This window comes from Heterocephalus glaber, unplaced genomic scaffold (assembly GCF_053883595.1).
Source record: "Heterocephalus glaber isolate CG9 unplaced genomic scaffold, H.glaber_assembly_v1.0 deba00001600, whole genome shotgun sequence".
Taxonomy (NCBI): Eukaryota; Metazoa; Chordata; class Mammalia; order Rodentia; family Bathyergidae; genus Heterocephalus; species Heterocephalus glaber.
In genome coordinates, this window is record NW_028258372.1 from 30,460,040 (window position 1) to 30,487,188 (window position 27,149).

Sequence of the window (27,149 nt, forward strand, 5' to 3'; positions counted from 1 at the left end):
TCAATTTTATTTTTTTTGATCTGACTGATTCATTGATACCGTCTCTTTCATTTATTTCTGCCTTGATTTTTATTATTTCTTTCATTCTGTTGATTTTAGATACCGTTTTTGTTTTTCTAAGGCCTTGAGATGCATCATTAGGTTGAGATTGCTCTATTTTTCTAATGAAGAGACTTAAAGCTATAAACTTCCATCTTATGATTGCTTTTACTATGTCCCGGAGGTTCTGATATGTTGTGTTTCCATTTTTATTTTATTCGAGGAATTTTTAACCCCCAACACTTTCTTCATTTGACCTGCTGTTCAAAAATTTATTGTCTAGTCTCTGTGTAGTTTCTGCAGTTCCCCTTCTGTTGATTTCCAGTTTCATTTCATTATGACCTGATGAGATTCAGGAAATTATTTCACATTTTTTGATATTTGGTAACATTTGCTTTGTGGTCTTAAATGTGATGTTTCAGGGAAAGTTCCATGAGCTGATGTATTCTGCAGCTGTTGGGTTGAATATTCTGTGTATGTCTGTTGAATCCATGTGATCTATAGTTTAGTCTAATTCTGATGATTTTATTGTTTTCTTTTTTTTTTTTGGCCTAGATCATTTGTCTATTGATGAGTGTAGGGTATTAAAAGTCACCCACTTATATTGGGGCTTATTTCTCCTTTTACATCTAGTGCTATTTATTTCATAAAATTGTGTGCTCCAGTGTTTGATGCATACATATTTACAATTGTTGTATCTTCTTTATAGATTGTTCCCTTCACCAGTATGTAGAGATTTTGTCTCTTCTGCTTTTGGCTTGAAGTCTGTTTTTTTCAGATATGATTATAGCTACACCTGCTTGTTTTTGTATTGTTTGCTTGGAATATCATGTTCTCTCTTTTTCTCCTTCAGTCATGTATCTTTGCCACTGAGGTGAATTTCTTGGCTTTAATTCATTGAATCAGTCTTTATCTTCTAATTAGAGAAAAATTAATGACCACTTACATATAGAGTTGTTATCAAAAGGTATGTACTCCTTCCTGTCATTTTGTTCTTTTTTTCCTGGTTGTTTTGAATAGTCCATATTCATTTCTTTCTCAGTTATTCATCTTAGATATTGTTGCTTTACTGAATTAATGATGTTTGATTCTCTCTGAATCCTCATTTGCTTGTGTGTTCTGCTAGTGAGATTCTTTCCTGTTGTTTTGTGACTGTTTTGTTTCGGTATCTCTCCATGTCCATATCTTCTGAATTGCTGGTTTAAAAGTAATGAATTCCTTTAGTTGATGCTTATCTTAGAAGATCTTTAATTCTCTTTTGATTCTGAAGTATAACTTTGTGGTGTATAGTAATAAAGGTTGGCATTTATTTTTTTTCCAGGGCTTGAAACACATCATTCACTGCCCTCTAAAGAGTTTCTGCTAAGAAACCTTTATTCTGATGGATTTGTGTTTTGTGAGTGACTTAGTGCATCTCTTTCGCAGCTTTTCATACGCTGTCTTCTATACTTTTGATGGTTTAAGTATAAACTGAAGTGGAGAGGTTGTTTTCTGATAATGTCAACTTGTGGTTTCAGATGCCCTCTGTACATGGATTTTCATATCTTTCCTGAGATCTGGGAAATTTTGTGCTCTTATTTCACTGAATAAGTTTTCTGTACCTTTAGCCTATGCATCTGCTCCTTCATCTATACTGATTATTTATAAGTTTTTTCTTTTAATGGTGTCAGTAAACTCTTGTTTCATGTAGTTTGACTGGTCATTTCAAAGCAGGAAGGTAAATTCAGGTATTGCTATTACATTTTGGGTGGAAGTAAAACTCCAGTAATTGAAACTCCAATGCAAGCTTCATTATCGTTTAGAAAAGTGTTTTAATTTATTTAATGATAAGCTGTATGCTTTAAATTTTACGGTAATGTATAGTATTAATATGAGTCAAATACCAGATACATCATAAGCATCTGCCCTAAAATATGTTCATATCTACTCTAAATAGTATATTATATATTACTACTGTATTTAAACCAGCAGGAATTTTCATCCTTTTTCCAGATCTTATGTAAACGTATTTCAAGATTTTCATCTTAGGACTACAGTAATATTTTTGTCTATAGTAACTAAGGTACTCAACCGCTTTTAAATTTGTTGTCTCATTTTATGTTATAAAAAAGGAAACTATGCTTAAGATTACCATCTTATGAAGACTGGACTTACAGTGTTAAAGTCTCTTTGTAGTTTTGAAAGCATAGCCTCTCTTTGCTGATAGTAGAAAATCAAAGGAATGATAAGGAAAATTGCAAAACATGGTTTCATCTTAATAGAGATTGAAAAGATTATGAGTATTTGTGGCATATAAAATCCTGTTTACCAAGGTAGACCTAAGATTTGAACTTTACAGGATATGTTTTCACTCTCTTATCAGGTGACCTCTGTTTTGTGTATAATTTTTGTAGATGATACAGTTTAGCTGGTGAAGTTTCAGAAAACATCCGTATTAATGATTCCAGTTCTTTTTGGAGAAAGAGATGAAAAATATGCAAAAAATTTTGTTGCATTGATTCTTCTAAAAAATTACTGATTTCCACATAGATTGTTATCTCTATATGAGCCTTTGTAAAGAACTTTTATGATTATAAAATATTAAGCATGTCACTTTTACAGATAAATATTTAATTATTACCATCAGACACTTAACAAATATATGATGTGTTCAAGGATTCTTTGCTGTGAAAATATTTTTTAAAAATTGCTTTTTAGGTCTTTGTCTGAAGCTATGTCAGTGGAAAAAATTGCTGCAATCAAAGCCAAAATTATGGCTAAGAAAAGATCTACTATCAAGACTGATTTAGATGATGATATAACTGCCCTTAAACAGAGGAGTTTTGTAGATGCTGAGGTAGATGTGACCCGAGACATTGTCAGCCGAGAGAGAGTGTGGAGGACGCGAACAACTATCTTACAGAGCACAGGAAAGGTAATAGCATGTATGTGTAGTCTGTGTTTAGTTCTGAATTGATTAAAGTTTGCTTACAAGGAGGTTTTAGGTTGAACCTCTTTGAAGGATCGGAATAATGTAGATTTTCAAGTAGCCATGTTTATCATTCCACTGATAGATTTAGTTAGTGGTCATCAAAGAAGTTTATAAAATCAATCTAAATCAGAATGCAGGCCCTTCACACATCTTTTCTAAATCAGAGTGGCCCAGTTTTCTTATTGAATCATATTTTTGTGTAAACTTGATGAATAGAGAATATTGATAGCAAGCTCTCTAATCATCAGAGAGTCATAATGTAGAGAACTTAAAAAATCAAACATTTGAGTACATTTTTTACATTATATTTTTTTGTGCAAATGTAAGAATTTTTCTATTTTTTATTATTGGAGATTTTTTGTTTTGTTTTCACTCCACGATTATGGGCTTTTTATCCCTCACTTGCCCTGCTCCTCCTTTCTTTTTCTTCTCTTCCCTCCTCCACCGTCCTCCTTTTCTTCCTCTTTCTCTTTCCATTTCTTCCTTTTCATTGTTAGAAATAGTGTATTGAAAACATCTTTGTAGTTTTGTAGCATAGTTTCGTGTGCTTGTAATTCCAGCTACTCAGGAGGCAGAGGCTGGAGGATTGTAAGTTTGAAGCCAGTGTGAGCAACTTTGTGAGACCCTGTCTCAAAATAAAAAATAAACAGGGCTGGAGATGTAGCTTAGATGTAGAGCACCTCTGGGTTCAGTATCCAGTACTGCACCACCAGCAACAGTAACAACAAATTGTTGTACATATACCTTTCTGAATTTATGTCTACACAGTCAAAGGATTAATTCTTCAAAACAAATTGTTGTACATATACCTTTCTGAATTTATGTCTACACAGTCAAAGGATTAATTCTTCAAAACAAATTGTTAGTTGAAGGAGACATACACTTGAAAATTGAAAAAAAAATTTTTTTCATTGAAATTTTTAAAAATAAAAATTTGAATGATGCTCAATGGTTTATTGTTTTATAGATTGCTGAAAAAATGTATATCAATTTTCTTTTATTCTGTTTGCAATTGTAGGGATTGAGGCAGTGCCTCGCAAATGCTAGTCAAGTGGTTTCCTACTGAGGTAGCTCTCCAGCCCTCAATTCTATATCATGTGCACATCTTCATGTGTGTTTGTATTGTGACTCCAGTATTCTCTTTCTTTTTGGTACTGGGGATGGAACTCAAGACCTTGCGCTTTGAAGGCAGGTGCGATGCCACTGAGCTAAATCCCCGGCCCTCCAGCATTCTCTTTATTATACATGGTTGCTAGTAGTGATGTGATGCAAATATTGAAAAAGTGTGGATTACTGATGAAACGGACTGTAACATTTTTTGAAGTAGGTTAATTTTGGTTGTAAAATTTTTGAATTTTGACTATACTTTGTGCCTCTTAGGAAAAAAGCTACTAGAAAAAAGTGTGTAAAGAAAAGAATTATTTCTGTTTCCTTTTGACTTGTTTCACAAAGTACTCTCCCATCACAATTTTAATTCTTATTGATATTATTAATCTTAGCTCATGTTATGGCATATAATTTTTCCATTAGTTGAAGTTAATAGGTTCCTGTACATGGCGTATTTTTGTTCTTATTTTCCCTTTCCCTCATTTTCACCCTTCACCCTTGTTCCCTTGGTCTTCTTCCTATTGCAAGACAGTCATCTCCTTGTCCCCTTCTATCCATCCTTTGTTACTCTTTTTGTTTGTACTTTACCTCAAATGAAAGATGCCATATGGTATTTAAGTTTGTGTGTCTGGTCTAATAAATTACTTCTAAGGATCATTTTTCAAAACTAGGAATTATAGAGAAATCTGAAAATAACTGAATTTCTATTTTCCAATTTTGCTATTTGTACAAAAATTATCTGTTATACAAATTTCATTGTCTAATATGGCAAATGCTTGAATAATATTGTGACTTATTGTTACAAAGTTCATTATAGTTATTGAAAACCTTAAACTCATAGAAAAGAAATAAAATAGATGTTATACACTTCCTTATTTTTACACCAAACACTGAATTTTCAAATAACTGAGATGAACAGTTTTCTTTGAGCTCTAGGTGGCAGAATTGTATCATAATTTCAAAATTTAATGTAATGTTATACTACTTGTCTTTTAAAAAATAATGATTTAAGAATTGTTTTATAACTACATTTGCCCCCACTGATATTAACATTTTAAAAAATCAGTAAGCAAATACTTTGATTAATCTCTAGGTACTGTTTTCACTTGCTAAATTGCAAAAATACTCTTAGGTACTTAAAGCCTTATAGACTTTTAGACAGACTTTCATTATTATCAGTTATCAGGATTTTCTTGTTTTCTGAGTTTCAGGGAAAAAAAGATTAAAGCTTCCTTGAGAAATATAAATACATCCTTTTATATATAGCTATTATTGCATACACTTCAGGTAAAGCAATCTGATTTTATAATGCCTTTAAAACACTTTTTAAAACTTTCACAAATTGGTATATATCTTATTCTGTTTTTTGCTGTGGTAGCAGAATATTACACTCTGATTTATAATGAAATGTACGTGGTTCACAGTTCTGGAGGTGGGGAATCCAAGATCAAGGGTCTGAATTTGGTGAGGGCCTTCTTACTACATCATAACACAGCAGAAGTTATCACATGGGAGAGAGAGAGTGAGAGTGAAGGCGAGAGAGTGAGAGAGAGAGAGAGAGAGAGAGAGAGAGAGGGAAGGAAAGGGGCCAAACCTTTTTTTTGGTCAGGAATCTACTCCTGCAATAATTAACTCACTCAGCTCCCACTTTATATATCTGAGAGGTCACCTCTTACAGGTCCCACCTCTCAACATTGTTGCATTGAGGATTAAGTTTCCAACACATGGATTTTGGGGGATACACAGACTACAGCTATATATGTTCCTTGTTGAAAAAGTGACAAAAAGAGACCTGTAAAAGGAAGATAATATTCACTTGTAATTCTCCCACACAAAAATAACTGGTAATAACATTGGATTGATTCTTTTAGATTGTGTCTCTCAGTAACTTATTGTATTAATTTTGAAGTACTGAGATTTGATTTTCATCTGTTTTTATAACAGGGCTAAGATTTTATTTGCATTTTTCACTGTGTTGACCTTTACAATGATGGCAAAAGAGCAATGGCTGGTAAAACTTCAGCATCATGGTAGTGGCCCCAAACTTTACTAGTAGGCCTTGTGTTCTTCATCCAGCATAATGCCCTTGATAAAATTTTAGACTTAATTTTATTAAATATTGACTCTTGAATTTAAAAAATTTTTATATGTAATGGAATTGGAATGTATAAAGCAGTTCTACATTCCAAAGTGTGGTGGTTGTTTGTATGAAAAGCACCTGTGCTATTGCTTGAGTTGTCAGCTGAATCAGCTGCTTTTGCACAAAAACACATTTTTTATTTGAATAACTGTGTTATTCAGAGTTGGGTATTTGCCAGACAACAAAAATGATGAAAGTAACTCTGTTCCTTCAAGGAAAGCAGCTGATATTTTACCCGAGGTAAAATGTGAGCTTTTATGAGACTAGAATTTTGAGAAATTCTTTATGATCCTGTGATCTTATCACCTTTTTAATTCTTAAAGACTTCTGAGGTGTTACCAATGATAGTAATGGCTATATTTTAATAAATATAAAAGGAAATATATTAAGAAGTATAATTTGTTAATATTGTGTAATTCCTTGTATTAGTATTTGGAAAATACACAATCCATTGGTTGATATTTTCCAAATGAGTAATGTATGAGTTAAAAAAGCCATTTAAAGTGCAAGATAGGCTATTGAGTTTTAATGTAATTATATAAAAAATTTATGGTTGTGTTGCCACATGCAGTAACTTTCAAGAAACTATCATTTGCTTTGTTTTGATGTGCTATCAAAGAAGAATATTCACAATTAAATGAAAAGCTATTACAATACCCCTCCCGCTTTTAACTCTGTGAAATCTGTATATTCTTTTTTTTTTTTCTCCTTAAGACAGGCTCTAGTTATGTATATCAGGCTGGCCTTGAACTCACTATGTAGCCCAGGGTAGCTGCAAATGGAGCAATCCTCTTACCTCAGCCTCCTGAGTGCTGGGTTACAGGCATGTGCCACCACACCCAGCTTAAATTCTGTATATTCTTTGACCAAACAAGATAGTACAACAATTACTTAATGTAGAAGCAAATATAAAAATACAGCTATCTTCTATTAAGCCTGATACTAAGGAGCTTTGCTAAAAGTTTAAACTGTCATTTTTGTCACTATTTTTTACATTTAAAAAATAATTTTCATAAAAGATGTTATTTATGGAAGCATGTTATCCTCATTTTAAAATAAATTATTTTTGTAAAATTTGTCAGTTTTAGTTTTCAGTGTGATAAGTATTATACACAGACTAAAGGCCTTTCAGGTTCTCAATAATTTCCAAGAGTGCAATGGGGATCCTAGCTGTATTTGCTGCTGTAAAGAACTGTAAGAAGTAGTATTATAACTGGTGCAGTGGTAAGTTATGTTTAAAGCTCTTATTCTGTATACATAGTTTTTTCTATTATTTAACATGTATAAACCATGTAAGTCCTAGGCACTCTTGGGAGAAGTATTGTTCCTAGATCTCACCAAAGTTATATTCTTGAGCAGAACACAGCAAATTAAATAAGTAGTAATGATGGTTGCATTTAGGGTAAGCAACCAACAAGGGCAGTAACTTAGTCAAGAGTAATGGAGAGATAATGATACTGTGAGAATAAAAACTCGTGAGGAAGGTAACTGTACAAGGTAGGAAGGGTAGTCCTAGTCAAGGAAACAGACTGCTTCCTTTTCTAGAAAAGAGAAATGATGCAGTTGAGGTTCATGAGGGTAATACTGTGTCATTGTTCTCATCATTATATTCCAGTGCCAATAAAGGTGTTTGACTTACAGTAAATCCTGTATAATAAACTAGTGAGTGATTGATAGGCAGAAAAAGAAGCCCCCACAGGGATTGCTGGATGTTAGGGGAGGGTGAAAACCAAGGGAGAATATTTCATTTAGTAAGGGGTAGTCAGCTAGTTGACTGTGTTGAATGTGCTAAGGTTGTTTATGCAAAAGTTTTTCTTGAATTTATTTTACATACTTTGCAACTTTTGCAGTCATTGAAAAGTGCATATTGACTCCTAACAGTATCTCAAAACTTTTCAAAATCCTGTATAATCTATAGCAATCTGAAATTAATACTGTAGTTTATTATATTTTGAGGAGGATATACTAGTTGATTCCTTTTAGAAATTATAAAGTCCTTTCAGAATTAGGAAGACGCTTGACAGCAAATCTGTTAGGTTTTTATGTTATTTAAAATATTAACTTTTCCTGGGTATATGTTTGAATAGATGCAGAATATCAGTAGAATTGTAGGTAATTAATGCTGTTTGAATAAAATGAAAATAGTAAGATGATTAACAGTCAGTTTGTGATAATTGGTTTCTGGATTAATTTTCTAGTAGTGGTGAATTTTTATTGTTTTCTGTTGTTGTATTAAAGTACTGGAGGCTGGGTACTTGATAAAGAAAAGAGATTTAGGGTTGGGAATGTAATTCAGTTATAGAGCACTTGGCTAGCATGAAATGAGGCCCAGGGTTTGATCCCCATTGCTTGGGGAGATGAATGGAGAAGAAAGGGGATTTATTTAGATCAGTTTTGGAAGGCGGAAAGTCCAAGATGTGGCAGCCTCATCTGTTAGCCTCTGGATAGATCCTCTTGTCTAGGATACAATATGGTGGAAAAATAAGGGAATTGGTTGCTTTTGGCAGGGATCAGTTGTTTGGGGTAATCTTGTCTAATAACAACCTACTCTCCAGAGAACTAACTCTTTTAAATCAGCATTGTCTGGAAGACTTATTTACTTCCCTTTATGCTCATCTTTTAAAGTTCTCACCACTGTAGCATCACCACATGCCAAGGAACAAGGCTCTAACATATGAACCCTTGGAGGACAAATCACATCATATAATGCTTATTATATAGTACAGAAGAATTGATAGGAAGAAAACATGGTTATAAATTGTTTGCATTGTTTTTGTTTGATTGTTATTGGGGATCGAACTCGGGACCTTGCGCTTGCGAGGCAGGTGGCGGAACCACTGAGCTAAATCCCTGGCCCTATAAATTATTATGTAAACATTGCCTTTGTATATTTCATTTTCAGTGGGCTTAATTAGAATCCATTTATGTTTTAGAATTTTTCCAAGAATATTTTTGCAATTCTTCAGTCTGTAAAAGCTAGAGAAGAAGGGCGTGCACCTGAACAGCGACCAGCTCCAAATGCAGCACCTGTGGTAAGAATATTTTACAATTTAGATTTAGTAAATTTAACAAAAGTGTGATGATAATTTGTGTTGTATTTCAATGTTGCAATTTTGAAGACCTCTTATTTTTTACATTAGTAGATTCTAAAGCTTTTGTCCCTTCAATATGTCTGAAGGATGTGAAGATTCTCCCCAGCCTTAAAGGTTATTTGAAGACTAATTCTGTCTTATGACCCAGGAGATACAGTTGGGCCAGACTGTCAGTGGGGAAAAGCCCTCTCTGTAAATGCCCTACTTGTTAAAAATATAAGTCCCAGTTACATTCTCATTTGGGTTTTTTTTTTCCACATTGTTGCTGTCTGTGATATCTTAATAAATATATTTTCCCAGCAGTGTATTTTCCCTGATTATCCATGTCAATTTTTCATTGTACTTTAGTTCTGAGGGTTGACTGTTTCACTGTGTGAGTGCAATGTACCACCTTCCAAAACTAAAGTTCATGTGCAACATACAGCCTGTATTTATTCAGACTTCTCATGATTTTTTTCCCTGTGGTATTGGAGATTGCAGGGAGCACAGTCCATCCCCAGTCCTTTTTTATTTTGAGGCAGGCTCTTATTAAGTTGCCCAGGCTGGCCTCAGACTTGAGAATCTCTTGCCTTAGCCTCCTGAGTAGCTGGGATTATAGGAGTGTAGTTCCATGCCTGGCTTACTCACTACTTCCAGCTATTTTCATGATTCAATAAAGGAAGAAGAAAATACAAGTAAAATTGAATTTATTGTAGTAGAATTTTAAAAAGTATGTCAAGATGTGATAGAGTACTAATACAGCCTTTTTAAGATAGTTTTATTTGCTCATGGAATCATTGGTATTAAACTTTTAGAGATAGTGATATTTTGCTAATATTTAGACAAATACATTAAGTTGACTTACCAGCAAGTATTCATGTGCCTACTATTTGCCAATTACAATACAATAATAGAAAAATCCATAGTCCCTCCCCTCTATGAGCTTGTAATATAGCAAGCTAGACTTGTTAGGTATACAACAAAAAAGTGGCAATTTGGTAAGTGCTGTAATGTTAAAAGCACAGGGTGTTTATATCTATGAATTGGTAGAGTTTTCTAATAGTTGGTTGGAAGCATGCCAAACCTTACAATATTTAAACCATTACCTTTGTGTCTATGATTATTCTTTTCTGTGCATTTACATTATCATTAGTATAGTTGAAAATATTAATGTTTGGCTCTTGACTATGAATATATACCCAGTTAACAATTTTGTTAAGTATCTCTTTTATTTGGAATAATGCTTAGAGTGGAATCCTACTGTAACAAAATTGGGGGTACTTTAGTTTTCATGTGTATCAACAACTGCCCAGGCAGCTTTGGAATTTTTAAAAAATACCTGCTGCTCTTAGGTTATTACAGACTGAATTTTGGAATAAAGAATTTGTCAATTATTGACAGCTTTTTCTAATTATTTCAAATACTAATACCTATTTAGTCTATTCTGTGCATTTATAATGGCCTTATTGTCATATTTGCCATATTTAATTTAAGGATTAATAATTTGGTGGATACTTCGGTTAACAGTCTCAAAAATGTTTTGTTTTTGTTGTTAAAAAAATCATCATTGGGCCGGCGATTTAGCTCAGTGGCACTGTGCCTGCCTCATAAGTGCAAGGTCCTGAGTTTGTTCCCCGGTACAAAAAAAAAAAGATTGTCATTGGAGGGAGAGTATTATTTATAAATTATATATAAACAGACACTTAAGTAGCCAGAATGAAATTGCTAACTGTTCTGTTTCTGCAATTTTCAAGACTTGCTTTTTGCCTTGATGTAATAATAGCTGTAGCAATAATACAATAATATAATAATCTCTCATAATCTCACAAATGACTTGTGGTTATCCAATGACTAGAGATCTACTCACCGCTTTTTGTCTTACAGTTGTAACAAGGAAAAAAAATAGAAAGTAAATATCTCCATTGTAGCTTTAATTATGAGTATTCTATAGATAATTAAAATATTAATTTTTAGCTCATAACTTGTTTTTCTACAGGATCCCACATTGCGTACTAAACAGCCCATTCCAGCTGCCTACAATAGATATGACCAGGAAAGATTCAAAGGAAAAGAAGGCAAGAGTTACTTAATTTTTATCCTCACCTTGGTGTGGTCGTGCTGACCTTGAGAAAAGCAGTATAGTTGAATGTTTAAGGGTTTGTAAAGTAAGGTCTACAGGCCAAATCTGACTCATTGCATGTTTTTGTAAGTAAAGTTTTTTTTTTTGAACACAGCCATTCTTATTTATGTGTCATCTTTGGCTGCTTTAGCTCTGTGACTGAGTTGTTTTGCCAGAGATCATACACCTACAAAACCAAACAATACTGTCTGACCCTTCACAGAAAAAATTGGTAAACCTCTGGTTAATAGTTTGGATTTTGGATCCAGATACCTTGTGTCACAGTTAATTTTTGTGTGAATTTTAGTATTACTTTAAATGCATTCTGGCAGGCGTGGTGGCACATGCCTGTAATCCCTGCACTCAGGAGGCTGAGGATTGCTGTGAGTTACAAGGCCAGCCTGGGCTACACGGAGAGACTCTGTCTCAGAAAACTTAAAAAAAACCAAAACACCAAAAAAATCAACGTTCTGTTTGAGTTTTCTCCTGTTTATAATTTTAATAGTAACAGACCTCTTTTTTTTTTTTGGTACCGGGGATCGAACTCAGGACCTTGTGCTTGTGAGGCATGCGCGGTGCCACTGAGCTAAATCCCTGGCCCAGTAATAGACCTCTTAAGGTTATTGTGAGATTTAAATTAGATAATAAACATTGCTGGGGATTTAGCTCAGTGGTTTTGCCTCCTGCTTCACAAGCACAAGGACCCGAGTTCAATCCCCAGTACCAAAAAAGAAAAAAAGAGATAATAAACATAAAGTCAGTAGAATAGTGTGTGGTATGTAATAAAACTGTCAATAGATGTTTGCTATTATTAATACTAGTTCTGTGTCTACAGAATTTATATTACATCATGCTTCCCAAATTATGAATGTATATATTGAGAATTTCGAAAATGTAGACTTGGAACAGTAGTGTGAGGGCTTATTTTGTGGTGTTGTGGCTTATGCAATAATAAACCATTTCTACATTAATGAAGTAGGACTAATGTCATTTCCTCTTGAGATCTTTGTGTAGACTATATTTATGAAAATACGAGGTAGAACAACTAAAAATTTAACATTTACTTTTTTCCTGGAATGTTCGATATGTTGCATTGATACAATGAATTTTGTATGCTGATTTCATTTACTGGATAAAAGGACACACTGAATAGATGCCATAGTAAGATAAGAGGTCCATTCCTTTATTCAGTACAATGTTTTTTTACGAAATAGACTACATAAAGCAGCCCACAGACCAAATCCAGTCTTGTGTGTGTCAAATCCACTATGTTTTTATACATACTGTACATTGTTTATCTTGTTTTTGTGTTACAGCTGCAAAATTCAGTAGTTGTAACAGAGACCTTTTGGCCTCCGATGAGTAAAGTATTTTCTACTCAATCCTTTACAGAAAAGCATATTACGACTGTGTTCTGAAACTCCCGTCATCGTTTACAACATTGTTTTCTACAAAATATTTAACATGTTGTAGATTGCTAGTTTGGAACACAGCTTTTTATAAGGAGATTTCTCAGATGCTTTTAGTGATGCTATCCTCAAGTATTTAGTAATAAATAATTTAGAGGTTATAAAGTATTTTATGCAGTCTAAATTTTTAACATAATGCAGAGTTAGTCTTAACGAGCTTCTTTTTGCTCATAGGCTTATTGGTGTGTTTTGAATATATTTTTGAGACTAGTGTCTTTTTTAAAAGTTTTTAATCTTCAGAAATTTGTAATTTAACTATATAGTAAATTTAAGGCTGTTGTAGTGTTTAACTTTCAGATATAATGTAGGTTATTTAAATTTCTTGTCTGTCATAAAATACATCAAATTTAACAGTAAACCCTCCTTTTTTGTAGAGACGGAAGGCTTTAAAATTGATACTATGGGGACTTACCATGGTATGACACTGAAATCTGTAACGGTAAGTTATTTGACTGCTGACCTTATTTTGTTCGAGAAATTTTATGTGAGTAGTGGAGTTTGGAGAAAATTTTTGGTCTTTCATATTTACTGTTTGAAACATTTATCTTTAATGACCAGTTGTGCTGGTGGATATATGTGGTGCATTATGTAATTCATGAATTCTTCCCTACCTCTGTAGCTCACCTGCTGTGTCTGTCTGTCTGTCTGTCTCTCTCTCTCTCTCTCTTTCTCAAACTGAGTTTGAGTATATGTAAATAAACATTAAAAGCTGTTTAGACTAACTAGGACAATGCTATCTGGTTAAAAGATGTTGAAGAGTTAAAAGATCATTTGGGGAAAGTTTTTGCTGTAATAGTTTATGTTCTTTATAATACCTTATGCTCTTTAAAGAGACAGATTGTAGTGAGTTGTTATAATGCGTACACAGTTGATACTTGCTGGATATGGTGTTGCTCACTGGCATTTTCAGGACTCTGAGGCTGAAGCACGAAGATTTCAATTTCAAAGACATCCTGGGCAACTTAGTCACTTAGCAAAACCCATCTCAAAATAGAAAATAAAAAGAGATACAGTTTAGTGCGAAGGCTCTGGGATTAGTCCCTAGTACTGAAACAAACAAAAGTTCTTACTTGATAGAACTAAATACTTGCATGCTCATAAATATATGCCTTTGATTCACTTTTAGCAAGCTTTCTTTTTATTTTTGTTTTTTCCCTTTTTTCTTTCCTTTTCAGTTTTCTTTTATTAGATAGGGTATTGCTTCATTGCCCAGGCCAAATTCAAACACTTGGACTCAAGCAGTCCTTCTGTCCCTGCCTCCTGTGTAATTGAACAACAGGTGTGTGCTGTGCCCGGCTTGTTATTTTTTAACTCTCTAGAAGTGGTGATCAAACCATATTTCACACTGTTCATTTTTATTTTGTTTAATTTTTATTTATTTATTTATTTATTTCCCCATTAAGTTTATTGGTACATTTTAGGTATAAAATACACTTAACATTCATCATTGGGATCTTGTACCATTACATGAGTCTCTTGGTTCTTAATTTTTTTCCCCTTCCCTTGCCCTCCCTTCACCCCTTCCACCCTTCCCTATTTGCAAAGACCTTGTTTCCATTTTTTTCCTCTTCTCATAGTTTTTCCTTTCCCTTTTTTCCCTTCCCCTACCCCTCGCAATTCCCCTGCTCTTTTAGACCTTTTCTTCCTGTTACACAATATCAGTTATACATTTTTTAAATTACAATATTAAGATCTAGGAGACATTACCACAGAATTTAAAAGGCTGTAGAAAGCATATTACAGAAATCTTTTTTGAACTAAATTTGACAACTTCTAAGAAGTACCTTGGAAGACAAATTAATGAAACTAACTCTGGAGGAAATATAAAAGTTGAATAGTACCTATTAAAGAAAGTATATTCCTAGCTTGAAAACCTACCTATATGACAACAGCAGGCTCATAAACACTTTAACTGATAAATTATATCAAACAAAGCAGAAAAAAGAAGGAACACTTCTCCCCTCATTTAAGGAACTCAACATTGTGCTAATCCTAAAACTGGATAAAGATAATAGAAGAAAAAAGTATGAACATAGATAGAAATTTGTTTAACAAAACAAACTCTTAGAAGTCAGATCTGGCAGGAGGTAGAAAGTGGTTTTGTTATAGGGATGGCAGTGTTGGTTCAGCATTGGAAGATCCACCCCCAAAAGTCATCATTTAAACAGAGGAAAGGAAAAAGCCATATGATCCTGTCACTGGTTAGAGAAAAAGTATTGGAATAAATTCTACAGCTGTTCATGGTAAAAGTATCAGGAGACTAGAAGTAGAACAGAACTTTCTCAACAGATTAAAGACATGTACTCCATACTTCCAGCGAGAAAGCATTATAGAAATGGAGAAGATACAATGCTTTCTCCTTAAGGTGGGAAACAAAGGCACATATGCTTACTCTTTACCTGTCCATTAAACTTTGAAACCTAGTCCCCACCAAAATAGTCTGGCAATAAAATGACACAACTAGGATAGGATCGGCACGGCAGAAGCAAAATCTTTGTATGTAGATGAAATGATCCTCTACAGAGAAAATACTAAGAAATCTCTAGGAGCCCCTAGAACTTGTACTTAAATTTAGCAGGATTAGAAAACACAAGGTATATATACAAATTCAGGTCTGTGTATACTTGCTATAAATGAAGAACTGGATATTGAAATTTAAAAGTTATGTAGGAGTACAAAGGACCTAGAAAAGTTAAAAACAAAAACAGTGTTGTAAGACGTTTAGTACCTAATTTTAAGACTTCTTCTAAAGCTACAGTAATCAAGGCAGTGTTGGTGTAAGGAAAGACATATAGATCATTGGAATAAAACAGAGAATCTAGAAATAGAACCACACATATATGGTTCACTGAGTTTTGAAAGATTATTTAACATTAGCATTTTATAGAACATAAACTTGATTCAAGAGCCGAGGAAGAGATAGTGTCTTCAGCAAATGGCACTAGAACACCTGGTATCCGCATACAAAAAATTAACCTCAACCCTTTTTTTCCCTACATGAAAATAACTTGAAGGGATCTATGAACCTAAATAAGAAAGCCTAAAAGTGTAAAACTTCAAGAAGAAATTATAAGGGAAAATATTTATGAATACAGGGTAGGCAAGAACTACCTAGGATACAAAAAACATGGTGTATAAAAGAAAAAAATTGATAAATGAGATTCCATCAAAATTTAGAACTTTAAAGGACATCGTTAAAATGAAAAGTCCTTAAACAGACCATATTTACAATGCATATAAGCTGTGAGCAGAATATAAAGAATTCTTAGAGCTCATTAATAGACAACCCAATTAAAAAGCAGAAACAAGATGATAAATAGCCAGTATATCACAAGGAATGGTGTGCAACTCTAGAATCAGAAAAATACTAATCAGTATAATAATAAGATTGAATTATACACTCATTAGGGAGATGAAGTTAAAAGTTTTAAAAGCCTTGTCATGACTTTTTCTTTTTGTTGGATTCTCCCTCTTTGCGTTTAATTTGTCATGCCCAATGGATTCATTCTGCTGGGTTTCCCAGGGTTGTGATCCTCATTGTCTTTTCCTAGGGTATTGTCTAAAATTTTTTGGAGTGCTGGTTTGGTATTCATGAAGTTCCTGAGGTGCTCTTTATCATGAAAGTATCTTATTTCTCCATCCATTTTGAAAGATAGTTTTGCAGGGTACATCAATCTGGGTTGGAGGCTGTTTTCCTTTAGGGCTTGAAATACATCACTCCAAGCTCTTCTTGCCTTGAGGGTTTGCACTGAGAAGTCTGCTGTGATTCTGATGGGCTTTCCTTTGTATGTGATTTGTTTCTTTTCTCTCACTGCTTGTAGAATTTTATTCTTCTGTTGGGTTTCTGGAATCCTAACTATTATATGCCTATGTGTAGATTGTTTTTTTGATCAAGGCTATTTGGAGTCCTATATGCCTCACTTATCTGTATGTCAAGTTCTTTTCCCCTCCTTGGGAAGTTTTCTGCCATCACTTCTGTGAAGAGTTTTTTTATGTCATCTGCACTCTCTCCTCTTTCTTCATTGACTCCAATCAGTCTTATGTTATTCTTCTTTGCATGATCTATCAGCTGCTGGATTGATTTCTCATGTTCCCTTATAATTTCCAAGCAATTTTTCTTTTCCTCCTCACTAATTGCAATTTTATCTTCTGTATGTGAAATTCTATCCTCACATTGGTGCATTCTGCTGTGCAGACTTTTGATGTAGGTTTTAATCTCTTGGAAATCTGTTTGTATCTGTTTTATGGATTCCATTTGTTTCCTATGTTGGGATTCCATCATGTTCCTCAGATCCTCTATTTTTTTATCTGTGTCCTCTCTAGATTTATTAATTATGTCTTGCACCATGAGCAAAATCTTTGCTGTTATCTGAGAAATTATTTCTGATTTCATTTTTCCCAGATCTTCTTTTGTTGCCAGTTCAGAGAGTCCAGGTGGTTGAGTATCAGATTGTTTCATCTCGTTTCCCTTTGGGGTTGCTGTAGGTGATCTGGAACTCTGTTTTTGAGCCTTGTTTATGTGTTTTCTCATTTCCACTGTGTGGGGGGTGCTTCTGGCACCCATGTGGCTCAGCTTCTGTGCCCTAGGAGCTTGGGATTGCAGTGGGGGATCTTCCTTCCGGGTGCTGGGAATGGCTCACCTTCTCTGCCCTAGGAGCCTGGGATGGCAGCAGGGGAGCTTCCTTCTGGGTTCTGGGACCGGCTCACTTTCTCTGCCCTAGGAGCCTGGGATGGCAATAGGGGAGCTTCCTTCTGGGTTCTGGGGACCCTGTTCATTTTTAGCTAGTGATAGGTCTTGGTAATATAGAGCAGGAATTCTGTTTTTCATTTTGCATAATCATTTTCTGGGGCATTTACCTTTCATACTTTTAAAGCTGTATTAAGTAGAATGGCTGTTTACTTGAAACACTAACACAAGTTTCTTTTGTTTTTTGATTTGAATTGTCAGATCTGTAAGGATTCCATATGACATGGAATCAGTATATTTGCTGTAATTTTTCAGAATTAAGATACATCTTTATAGCATTTGCCAGGCCTTACAAATTTCCTAAAGCAGACTCCAAATAGATGTATAAACTGTCACTGAAGTTAGAATTTTTGTTTCTTTTTCTAGCCTTCAAATTGGGAGTAGGTAGTGGATATTTTTATAATATACTTTATTTACTTCGTGGCACCCAAGGCCTCCCCCATGTTAGGCAGTTGCTGGAGCGCTGTCATAGATTCCCAGCTCTTTTTATTTTATTTTGAGAGAGGGTCTGGCTAAGTTGCCTAAGCTTTCCTCAAACTTGGGGATCCTCCTAGCATAAGCTTCCTTAGTAGCTAGGATTACAAGCGTGCCACACAATGTACTTGTTTTAAAGTCATTATCAGATTTATTTTGTATTTCATGGAAATTGTGTGTAGATTATTTAATTCATTCAACAAATACTTATTGAACACTTGTGTCAGACCATGTTCTATGGTTGGGCATATAGCTGTGGATGGACTAGTCAGAGGCCCCTTTGAGGAGGTGACAGTTTAGCTGAGACCTTGCAGAAGAGCTTTCCTTGTAAGGAAGATCAGGGTTTAACACTGAGGCCCAGTATACAAAAGCAAAAAGACCAGCGTCTCCAGCTAAGTGAATGAGGGAGAAAGTGGTAATAAATTTGATTCATGCATTTTGTGACATCTGCTTGATTCTTCCTGGTTTTGTAATGTAAGTTAAATTCTTAGGACATTTTCTTGGGGACAGAATTTGGCAAGTGAATTGTTGGGGTAACTGAAGTTCTTACCCTTACTGTTTTTTTTTTTTTTTTTTTTTTTTTTGGTACCGGGGATCGAACTTGGGTCCTTCTGCTTGCAAGGCAGGTGGCAGAACCACTGAGCTAAATCCCCGGCTCTTATCCTTATTGTTACCATTGTTTTTACTCTTCCCTTTCCCGTATCTGAAATGCCATAAAATTTGTCTCTTTATATGAACTGCTATGAAAAGAAAATCAATGATAGTTTTTATAGTGGTACTTTATATAGAGCAGTTTTCTAAAATGCAAAGATAGCTTCTTAATTGATATGAGTTCTGATTCATTGGACTATTTCTACATGGACTTAAGTAGTGAACTTAAATTTGTGCTGTATTTTAAAGAATATAAAATGTTTAGGAATGTAACAGAAAAACTAAAAATGGTCAGATTGCTAAAAATTTTATTTTGGTACCAATTTTGAATCTGCTTGTGTCCTGATTTCATTTAGTAGTTGTTAGAGACTACAAAGAAAAGTTTGATTATGAAAGCTTTGAAGTTTTCTGATAATTCTTTCTTTTTAGTTAGCCTCAAACTTAGGGTTCCAATGTAATTTTTTTTCTTCCGTTTATGTTTTGAGTGATTACTGTTTGTTATGCTCCGGTAAGAAAGTTTTTCCCTTTTAATATCCAAAGCTTTGTTTCCCATATGTGATTTCTTTTCTCAAATATGTCTAATTCATTTTGCTACCTTATCTTCCCAATTTTGATGTGGTTAGTGGTTATACAGAGTTACTAAAATTAGGATCAATCTACATTGGAATTAATTACCTTTTAAGTTCAACTTCAGAGTTCTTATATATAAGACCGAATGAATAAATTGGTAATTTTTATACAAGTGGGAGTTTTCTTACATGTATTAGAGAAAATACGTGTTTTGGTAATCATATTTCATGAGTCATAAGTCACTGAAAATTTGTTATGAAAATAGAGGTTCAGGCAGGGTGCTTTGGTAATATAAAAATAATTGAAATTTCTTGTAGGAATAGAAATTTTAATATCTTTAAAGTTATAATTTGCATAGTTGAATTTTTTTTCCTTTTTTAAATTTTTCTGAGGTAGGGTCTAGCTGTGTTGCCCAGACCAGCCTTAATCTCCTAGCTCAATGATGGTGATCCCTTTAGAGCTTTCAGTGATAACAAACAGCCCACTGCAGCACATGTGCTATATAGGTTTGCCACCATTGTTCTAGCTCATCTTGTCTCAGCCTCAGTTGGGACTATAGACACGTGCTGCCATGCTGGTTTCTTGTTAATGTTTGATTCAGGTCATAGGACTGTTGAGTTGCTAGAGAGCTTTTCAGAGTGGGGAGCTTTCCTCAAAAATATGTTACTTGGGTTCTATAATATTTAGAAACACCAAACAGATTTTGCAGTATAAGAGCCTAAATTGGAAGAGGAGAGTATACACACTTTCCCAAGCTTGTTGACTTCCAGAACTTGCCTCTTCCCTCTTTCTTTCTGGGGACACTCTTAGAACTACAGTTACACTGACCTAATTACTGTTAAGTAAAGCCATCCTACAGTTATGGGTTGGAAGTAACAATCATTCATTAGAGAAAATACTCATGTATTTTCATGGATTCTTTTTGTGAAAGGGCCAACTTAGACTAAGAAAATGTCACCTGATCATGCTTTTTCATATAGTAAATAAGAAGAGGAAAAATTGTATTTGTTAGTTGGGTCTACTACCAAGGAACCTGTCTATAGTTCCATGGGAGAGGGAAAATGATGTGATTACAGTTCACTCTTACTAATTATAGAGATTTTGTAATTGCATCAAGAATTACTTTGTTTTGACATCTGTAGTCTGTTCAAATTCAGGTGAAACACAGATTATAAACTGATCCATATTTGCTCTTTCCTCTGTTCTTATTCTGCATCATTGACTTCATGATACTTACCGTTATCATTTTTGAGGAAGCATTTTACACCCTGAAATTGTGCAGACTAATAGCTTTCTTTAAAATCTTCACTGAAATGAACTCCAACACACATTGCTATGTTCTTACAGTATGTTTTTTTTTTTTTGGTATCGGGGATCGAACTCGGATCCTTGTGCTTGAGAGGCACGCAGCAGAACCACTGAGCTAAATCCGCGGCCCACAATATGTATTTTATAGAGAATCATTTTCCTCATAATGAGTAAACCTGGATTTTCAGTATCAATGTTGGAGGTGTAATATCACCATCTACTTCCATTTTCAGAAAGATAGAGAATCTCAACCTGACAATTCAGTTACATTCTTAAAAGCAAAACCATGTATATTAATGTCTCTCCTCATCTTACCCAGACATTATTTTATGAAGCCCCTTTTGTCCGTCCCCCTCCCTTTTTGCGGTACCAGGGATTGAACTCAGGACCTTTCGCTTTCAAGGCAGGCACGCTGCCACTGAGCTAAATCCCCATCCCATCCCAGGTGTTTTCTTTTGATTGTTGATTAGTTTGGTGTTTATTTTCGTTGAAATTTTATGGAGTTACTACAGTTAGTAGTAATGTTCAGGAGTTGAGTCTTGAGCCTAGTCCAGCAAAAGTGGAGATAGTTGCTAAAGAGTTTCTTCCTATTGGCTCTTTTTTTGTTCTTCTCCTTTTTCTTCTTCTTCTTCTTTTTTTTGGGGGTACCAGTGATTGAACTCAGGACCTTGCACTTGTGAGGCAGGTGGCGGAACTCTCCTCCTTTTTCTTCAGCAAATATTTGTTGAAGACTTGCTCTGTATCATACATTATGCTAGGTGTTGGGACATCAGAGCTGAATAAACCCAGACATGATTTATTGTCTGGTGGGAGAAAAACATGTAAGTCAGTGATTCAAATGAAATTGTGATTGTGCCAAGTGTGTAGAGTTACACGCTGGGAGAGCCAAGAATTTATGGATTTGTTATAAGAGCAAACAACTGAAAAAGATCTGGAGGGTAAGTAGGTGTTAACTTGAAAAAGGCAGGAGAGCACATTTTAACTACAGTATACAAAAAAGTAAGATTAAAAGATCTGTGATGGGAAGAGCATAGAAAGTAGAAAGATTTGGAAGACTTGTTTAGCACAATGCTGGAGTCATTGTGCCAATCTAAATATTACCCCAAATATGTTTTAGTAGGTTTCCATTATAATTTAAAATTTTACTGAGCATTTAAAAAGAAGAGTTTGTCACAAAGATGATCTAGATTTCTAGCTTCTTGAAAGAAGCTCTCTGTCACGACTGGGTATCAGGTTCATAGTTGCACATAGCAACAGCCCATCCACTTGAACATTGGCGACTTTCTTGATAAGATGTTTTCTCTAGATTGCCAGAGGCTTCACCACGCTGTCTTTTATGCAGCCTTCATTTATTTTTGCTCTGTTCATTGACCCCCTTGAACTTCCATTTTGAAAACCTTGATCAAAATAAAGGCAGTGGCCCCTAATTAAAGAGAAGTCAATCAGTTGGAAGCACTACAGATGTAGGGCTTTGAAGTCAGTCCTTGCTACTCATTCTATTTTTAATTTATGATAAAGATAATAGAACTTACATCATAGTTTTGTGAAGCATTAAAGGAGAAACTGTAAAATCCTTAGCACAAAGGAGACTCAACAAATCATGGTATTTATTGTGAATTTATGATTATATAATCTCAGTGTGACCTGTAAGTGTTGCCTATAGCTTCTCTGATGTATTTTATATCACTTCTAATACATTTTTCATTCAAAACTTTGAAAACTAATTTATTAAGAGAAACCTCTTTTCCTCTCAAGTAATTGGGATTTTGCGGGGACAAGCTACAGTTTATGTATGTTTATGTTACAGCAAAGATCTGTAACCTTTGAGAGAAAATAGCTGCAAAGAAATTTTCATGTAAAGTGATAACTAGCCAGGATAGCGTTTTTTAATCTACCTATTAGGTCTCATATATAGCAAGAAGTGTAATTCATTTATATTTAAATTACTTATACTGTATTAACCTAAAAATTAAAGTATTTAGGATTTTAATATTCAGTTACAGAATTATAAGTAGGAATATTACTTTTATAGTACTGTGTAGGATTTCCTGTGTTCTATATTTAGATACGAGACCATTACAAAACTTGATTATCTTAATATTATAGGGAAAAGATCATCTAACTTTAGAAGTTGTGCTATGTATATTACTAAAATTTCTTAAGACCTTTGCGCAAACCAATAATTACTCGTTAGTGAGATGTAAAGCTAAATTAATGAAATTTGACTATAAGGTCTTTTTTTTTTTTTAATAAGGTCTTGTATCTAAGTACATACCATCCAGTGTGCCGTGGATTTTCAGTAAATGCTCGTAAACTGAAAAACATTTTTTTAAACTTTAATTTTATATGTACTGTATTCAAATTCAGTGACACTTCTTATATGTTCTGTTGCTGTAATTCATTTTTCTTGAGGTTTATTAACATCAAAATTTTGGGTATTCTGACAAACTATTAAGGTTAAATGAAAGTCTAATACCTTTCATCACAAAGATGGTTATCAGTAATACATGTAGCACAACTTCTAAAATTAGTCTACCAATAACCATGTAGTCAGTGACAGGATCATTAAACTCCTGAAACTTAATTTTGAGAGAAGCATAGATAAAGTTATTGGTGGTACATATAATTTTTAATAATAATTAGATATCACATTGTTTTAATATTGTTAACAATAGGAGACAAACCAGTTTGGAAGAAGATGGTATGTTAACATGGTAAAAATTCATACTATGAAATTTGAGTGTTATTATTCATATTCTTTTAATTGTAGTTCTGTGTTTAATGCTATCATTATGACTCATTGCACAAAAGGAGATTTTAGTTTTCTTTTAGCTTAATTTCTCTCTTGGGCATATTACATTAGTGCTTTTAATTCCATTTTCTATTTGCTTGCTTCAGCATGACTTTAATTCATTCAATTTTAACAAATCTAATGTCAATATTAAATGTATTACATCTCTTTAAAATTCTAATTCACTGTACTTTTCAACTCACTGCTATTCTTTAACATAGAAGTGTTTTTATTTCTCTTCATTATTTGAAGAACAGATTAATCTTTAGTGTTTCCTTTAACTTTATGAAAGATGACTTGAACTAGTTTGTTCATATTAAAAAGACTAGTGTATTTAATGACACTATATTTGAGGAGTTAGACATATCCTTGATAGATACTTTTCTATTGGTTATTGGTTGGTGGCCTTTAGCCTGCTGTATCAATTTCTAGATCTTCATAAATTGAAGTGAACTTTCAATCTTTTATTAGAATTCCTTCTTTCAAATTACTATTTTTTAATTGTATTTTTGTCTTAGTATTTTTTGGATTGTCTAGTTACTATAGTTCATCTCCTCCCTTCCCTCCCCCATCCTGCCAGACCTCATTTGATCTTTAATTCTAAGTTTTGGTTTCTTTTCCAGGTCTTTTTCTTGATGGATGTTTCTTTTAGTGTTGTTCTTCTTGTCTTTCCTGCTTCTCATGTTCCTCTGTGAGTGACTGTTTCCATGTTTATTTTAAATACTTATTTTAAACGCTTGCTTCTGGTCTGAATAAATATTACCATTTAGAAACCAAGCTCTTACTTGAAGTTTCATAGTAGTACTTTGCTCTGAATATGTTGAAGACATATTCATTTGAAATACTTAGAAATGGAAACTATTGAAGATCTCATTTTTAAATTTGAGATAGAAGTTTAGTATAAACTAAAATTCAGATAATTGTTTTACCGTTGAACTTGTTTTTTATGGTAGCATTGACAAAATTTGTACTTTACATTTAGATATTTTGTAACTAAGATCAAAAGTAGACATTTTGAAATCAAATGATTTTAATATTTTTATAAATTGTTATAAAATTGATTCAGTCTCTTATTATCTATAAACAGTGAATTCTGGAATCCTGCAATTATTTACCTACCCAAATTTGGTAGTTTTAGATACACTTTAGTTTTCTTACGGTCTTTTATTTTTTTGTATTTTATATGTTGTCATAAATACTCTGAAATTAAATTCCTAATATATTCTAAAATACCAAGTTAGAGAACTAAAATTAAGCATCTCTTTGATCTTTCAGAAGTTACTGATTTTTACTTCTATTATTATTTATAAAAAACAGACATACTCCCAAATTCGGCTACTGATATGAGTTTGTAGACACATTGTAGTTCATAAAGAACTTTGATATCTTTTTCCTACAAAAGTTACTTTAATAGTAACAGGAAAAGAAACTTTAAAAACTAAACTATTTAAATAAATTGATAGTTGTTAAATGCTTTTTCTTTATCTGGGTTAAATGTAATTAGGTATAATCTAGGTTACATGTAATTAGGTAGTAATAAATTGGTGGATATCAATTTTGGGGAGATCTGTGATATTTCCATTATTACTTGTTTGACTTATTAGTATTTTTGAAAAGTTTCTATGATGTTTTAGAGCTTTAAATATTAATTTAAAGCTCATATAGTAGATTTTACAAAATCATGCTTTAGTATGTCTTACTGGTAGTATAACATTTACATTTTACATTTGAATCCTCTTCTAAGTCACTGAAGACTAATCTGTAGTCACTGTATGTGGTTATAAGTACCTCAATAATTTCCTCACTGTCTTTGTTATGTAACTGACCGAAGGCTAAGTAAGTGCTGGTGATGAGCCAGCAGTGCAGTGTGTGACCTGAGAAAGGAGGGTCAGCTGCTTGGATTCTAAGTTTCCTCATTGGGTGACATTGCTTTAGGAATTTGTCATGGCCCAGAGAAAGGCTGAGAAGCTGGGTAATGTTAGTATACCATGAGAAACTGATTTCTTTTAATCAATCTTATAAGAATAGCATGTGAATTCAAATGCTGATTTATTAATTTACAATGAGAAATGTAATTGCCAAGGGTATTGGATGGCCTGATTCTCTTATCAACCACATGCATGTTCTCTGTGTAAAAAAGTTAACACTAGAAATCACAGTATATTTGCACAATTAGCACATCATAAATGATATCCTTCAAATGTTTGATGGTATTACAGTAGTCTGATATTTGTACCTCTTTATTAAAGACTAGTTGCAAGGACATAGTGCCTTGGGGCTGGGGATTTAGCTCTGTGGTTCCACCGCCTGCCTCGTAAGCGCAAGGACCTGAGTTCAATCCCCGGTACAAAAAAAAAAAAAAAAGATTAAAAAAAAAAGGACATAGTGCCTTTTCTCTTGAGCACTGCTTGGATAGGCTTTGTCATCATTTGCCATTTTAACTTCTATTCTTTGTTGTAATGTCTGACTAATCTCTCTCTGGATAGATATATATTTATTTGGATATGTAGATTGATTCAGTTTTAGGACTAATGTCTCATTCTATTCTGTTTGACTTTTTAAAAAGTGTTCCTGTGGGGACCTGCTTTTTTGAATTTAAAATTCATCATGTAGACATGCAAGGATTTGATTTATCACTAGAGAGGATAGAATGTCTTTGCTTCAAGTGCTGAGCTATAGGCCTAGGATTAGTCCCATTTAATATTGTTGATTTGGAAGGAGCACGAAGGGCAAGGATTTCCTGCTGGAATCTGAACATTTACTTATTTATAACTTTCACGTATCACTGGTTGATATAAAATTAATGAGACTCCTTAAATCCTGCTCTCCCAACTAATTTGTAATTTCAGTGCTACAGAGATACTACAGTTTGTTTTTAACCATTGTACAAAATCATATAAAATTTAGAATGTAGTCAATGTGAATACAAAACCAAATGGAGGGCCAGGGATTTAGCTCAGTGGCACTGCACCTGCCTTGTAAGTACAATGTCTGAGCTGGATACCGAAAAAAAAAAAAAGAAGAAATGGTAGATTGTATAGAAAGTTTTTGCTCACATTTTACTCAGTTGGTTTATATTTTGTAAACAAAATTCATTCAGAGAAATTACCAGAATCATTTTCAGTAATATAAGAAAAGCCTCATCCCTTTTCCGCCCCTCCACTTGTCACTTCCATACTTGCATAACTAACAATAAAAATGTGGAAGTCTCTTCACATTTAAACTAAATATGCTGTGCTCGCTTCAGCAGCACATATACTAAACTAAATTTGCTGATATTTGTATTGATTTATAATGAATCTACTGTTTTTATTTGGGCCCTTATTTACTCATTAATGCTGATTTAATATTGGATCATTAAAAAAGCCAAGTCATCCTTTACCATAGTGTGAGTTTTACATGTAAGCTTTGTTTTGTCTGGTAATTTTAGGTTGATTTCATTAAGAAACAGCTATCAAGTCTGAACAAAAGCCAAAACTATTTAGTGTTTATTTAAGCTGAACTCTTAGAAGCTCTAGCGTAAGATTGTAATTAATGAGAATTGAGAAATGAATAGTCAGGTAGTGAATGTTATAAATAGGAAGAATTATTATCGTTTGTGACTTCACTGTTGCTTTATATTTTCTAATCTGAGGTGATTTAAAAGTTTTAAATGTGTAATGACTTAAAATGAGAATTGGCAGATATTTTCT

General features: G+C 33.7%; 1 protein-coding gene across 1 annotated transcript in view; it reads left to right on the forward strand.

Annotated features, from left to right (window-relative positions):
• Window positions 1-27,149, forward strand: part of Cdc73 (cell division cycle 73) — a 160,436-nt gene that overhangs the window by 25,325 nt on the left and 107,962 nt on the right. The window contains exons 7-10 of the mRNA XM_004862760.4: window positions 2,737-2,953; window positions 9,191-9,289; window positions 11,325-11,403; window positions 13,291-13,355. Coding sequence (XP_004862817.1) covers window positions 2,737-2,953; window positions 9,191-9,289; window positions 11,325-11,403; window positions 13,291-13,355 — 460 coding nt within the window. The remainder of the gene's footprint in view (window positions 1-2,736; window positions 2,954-9,190; window positions 9,290-11,324; window positions 11,404-13,290; window positions 13,356-27,149) is intronic.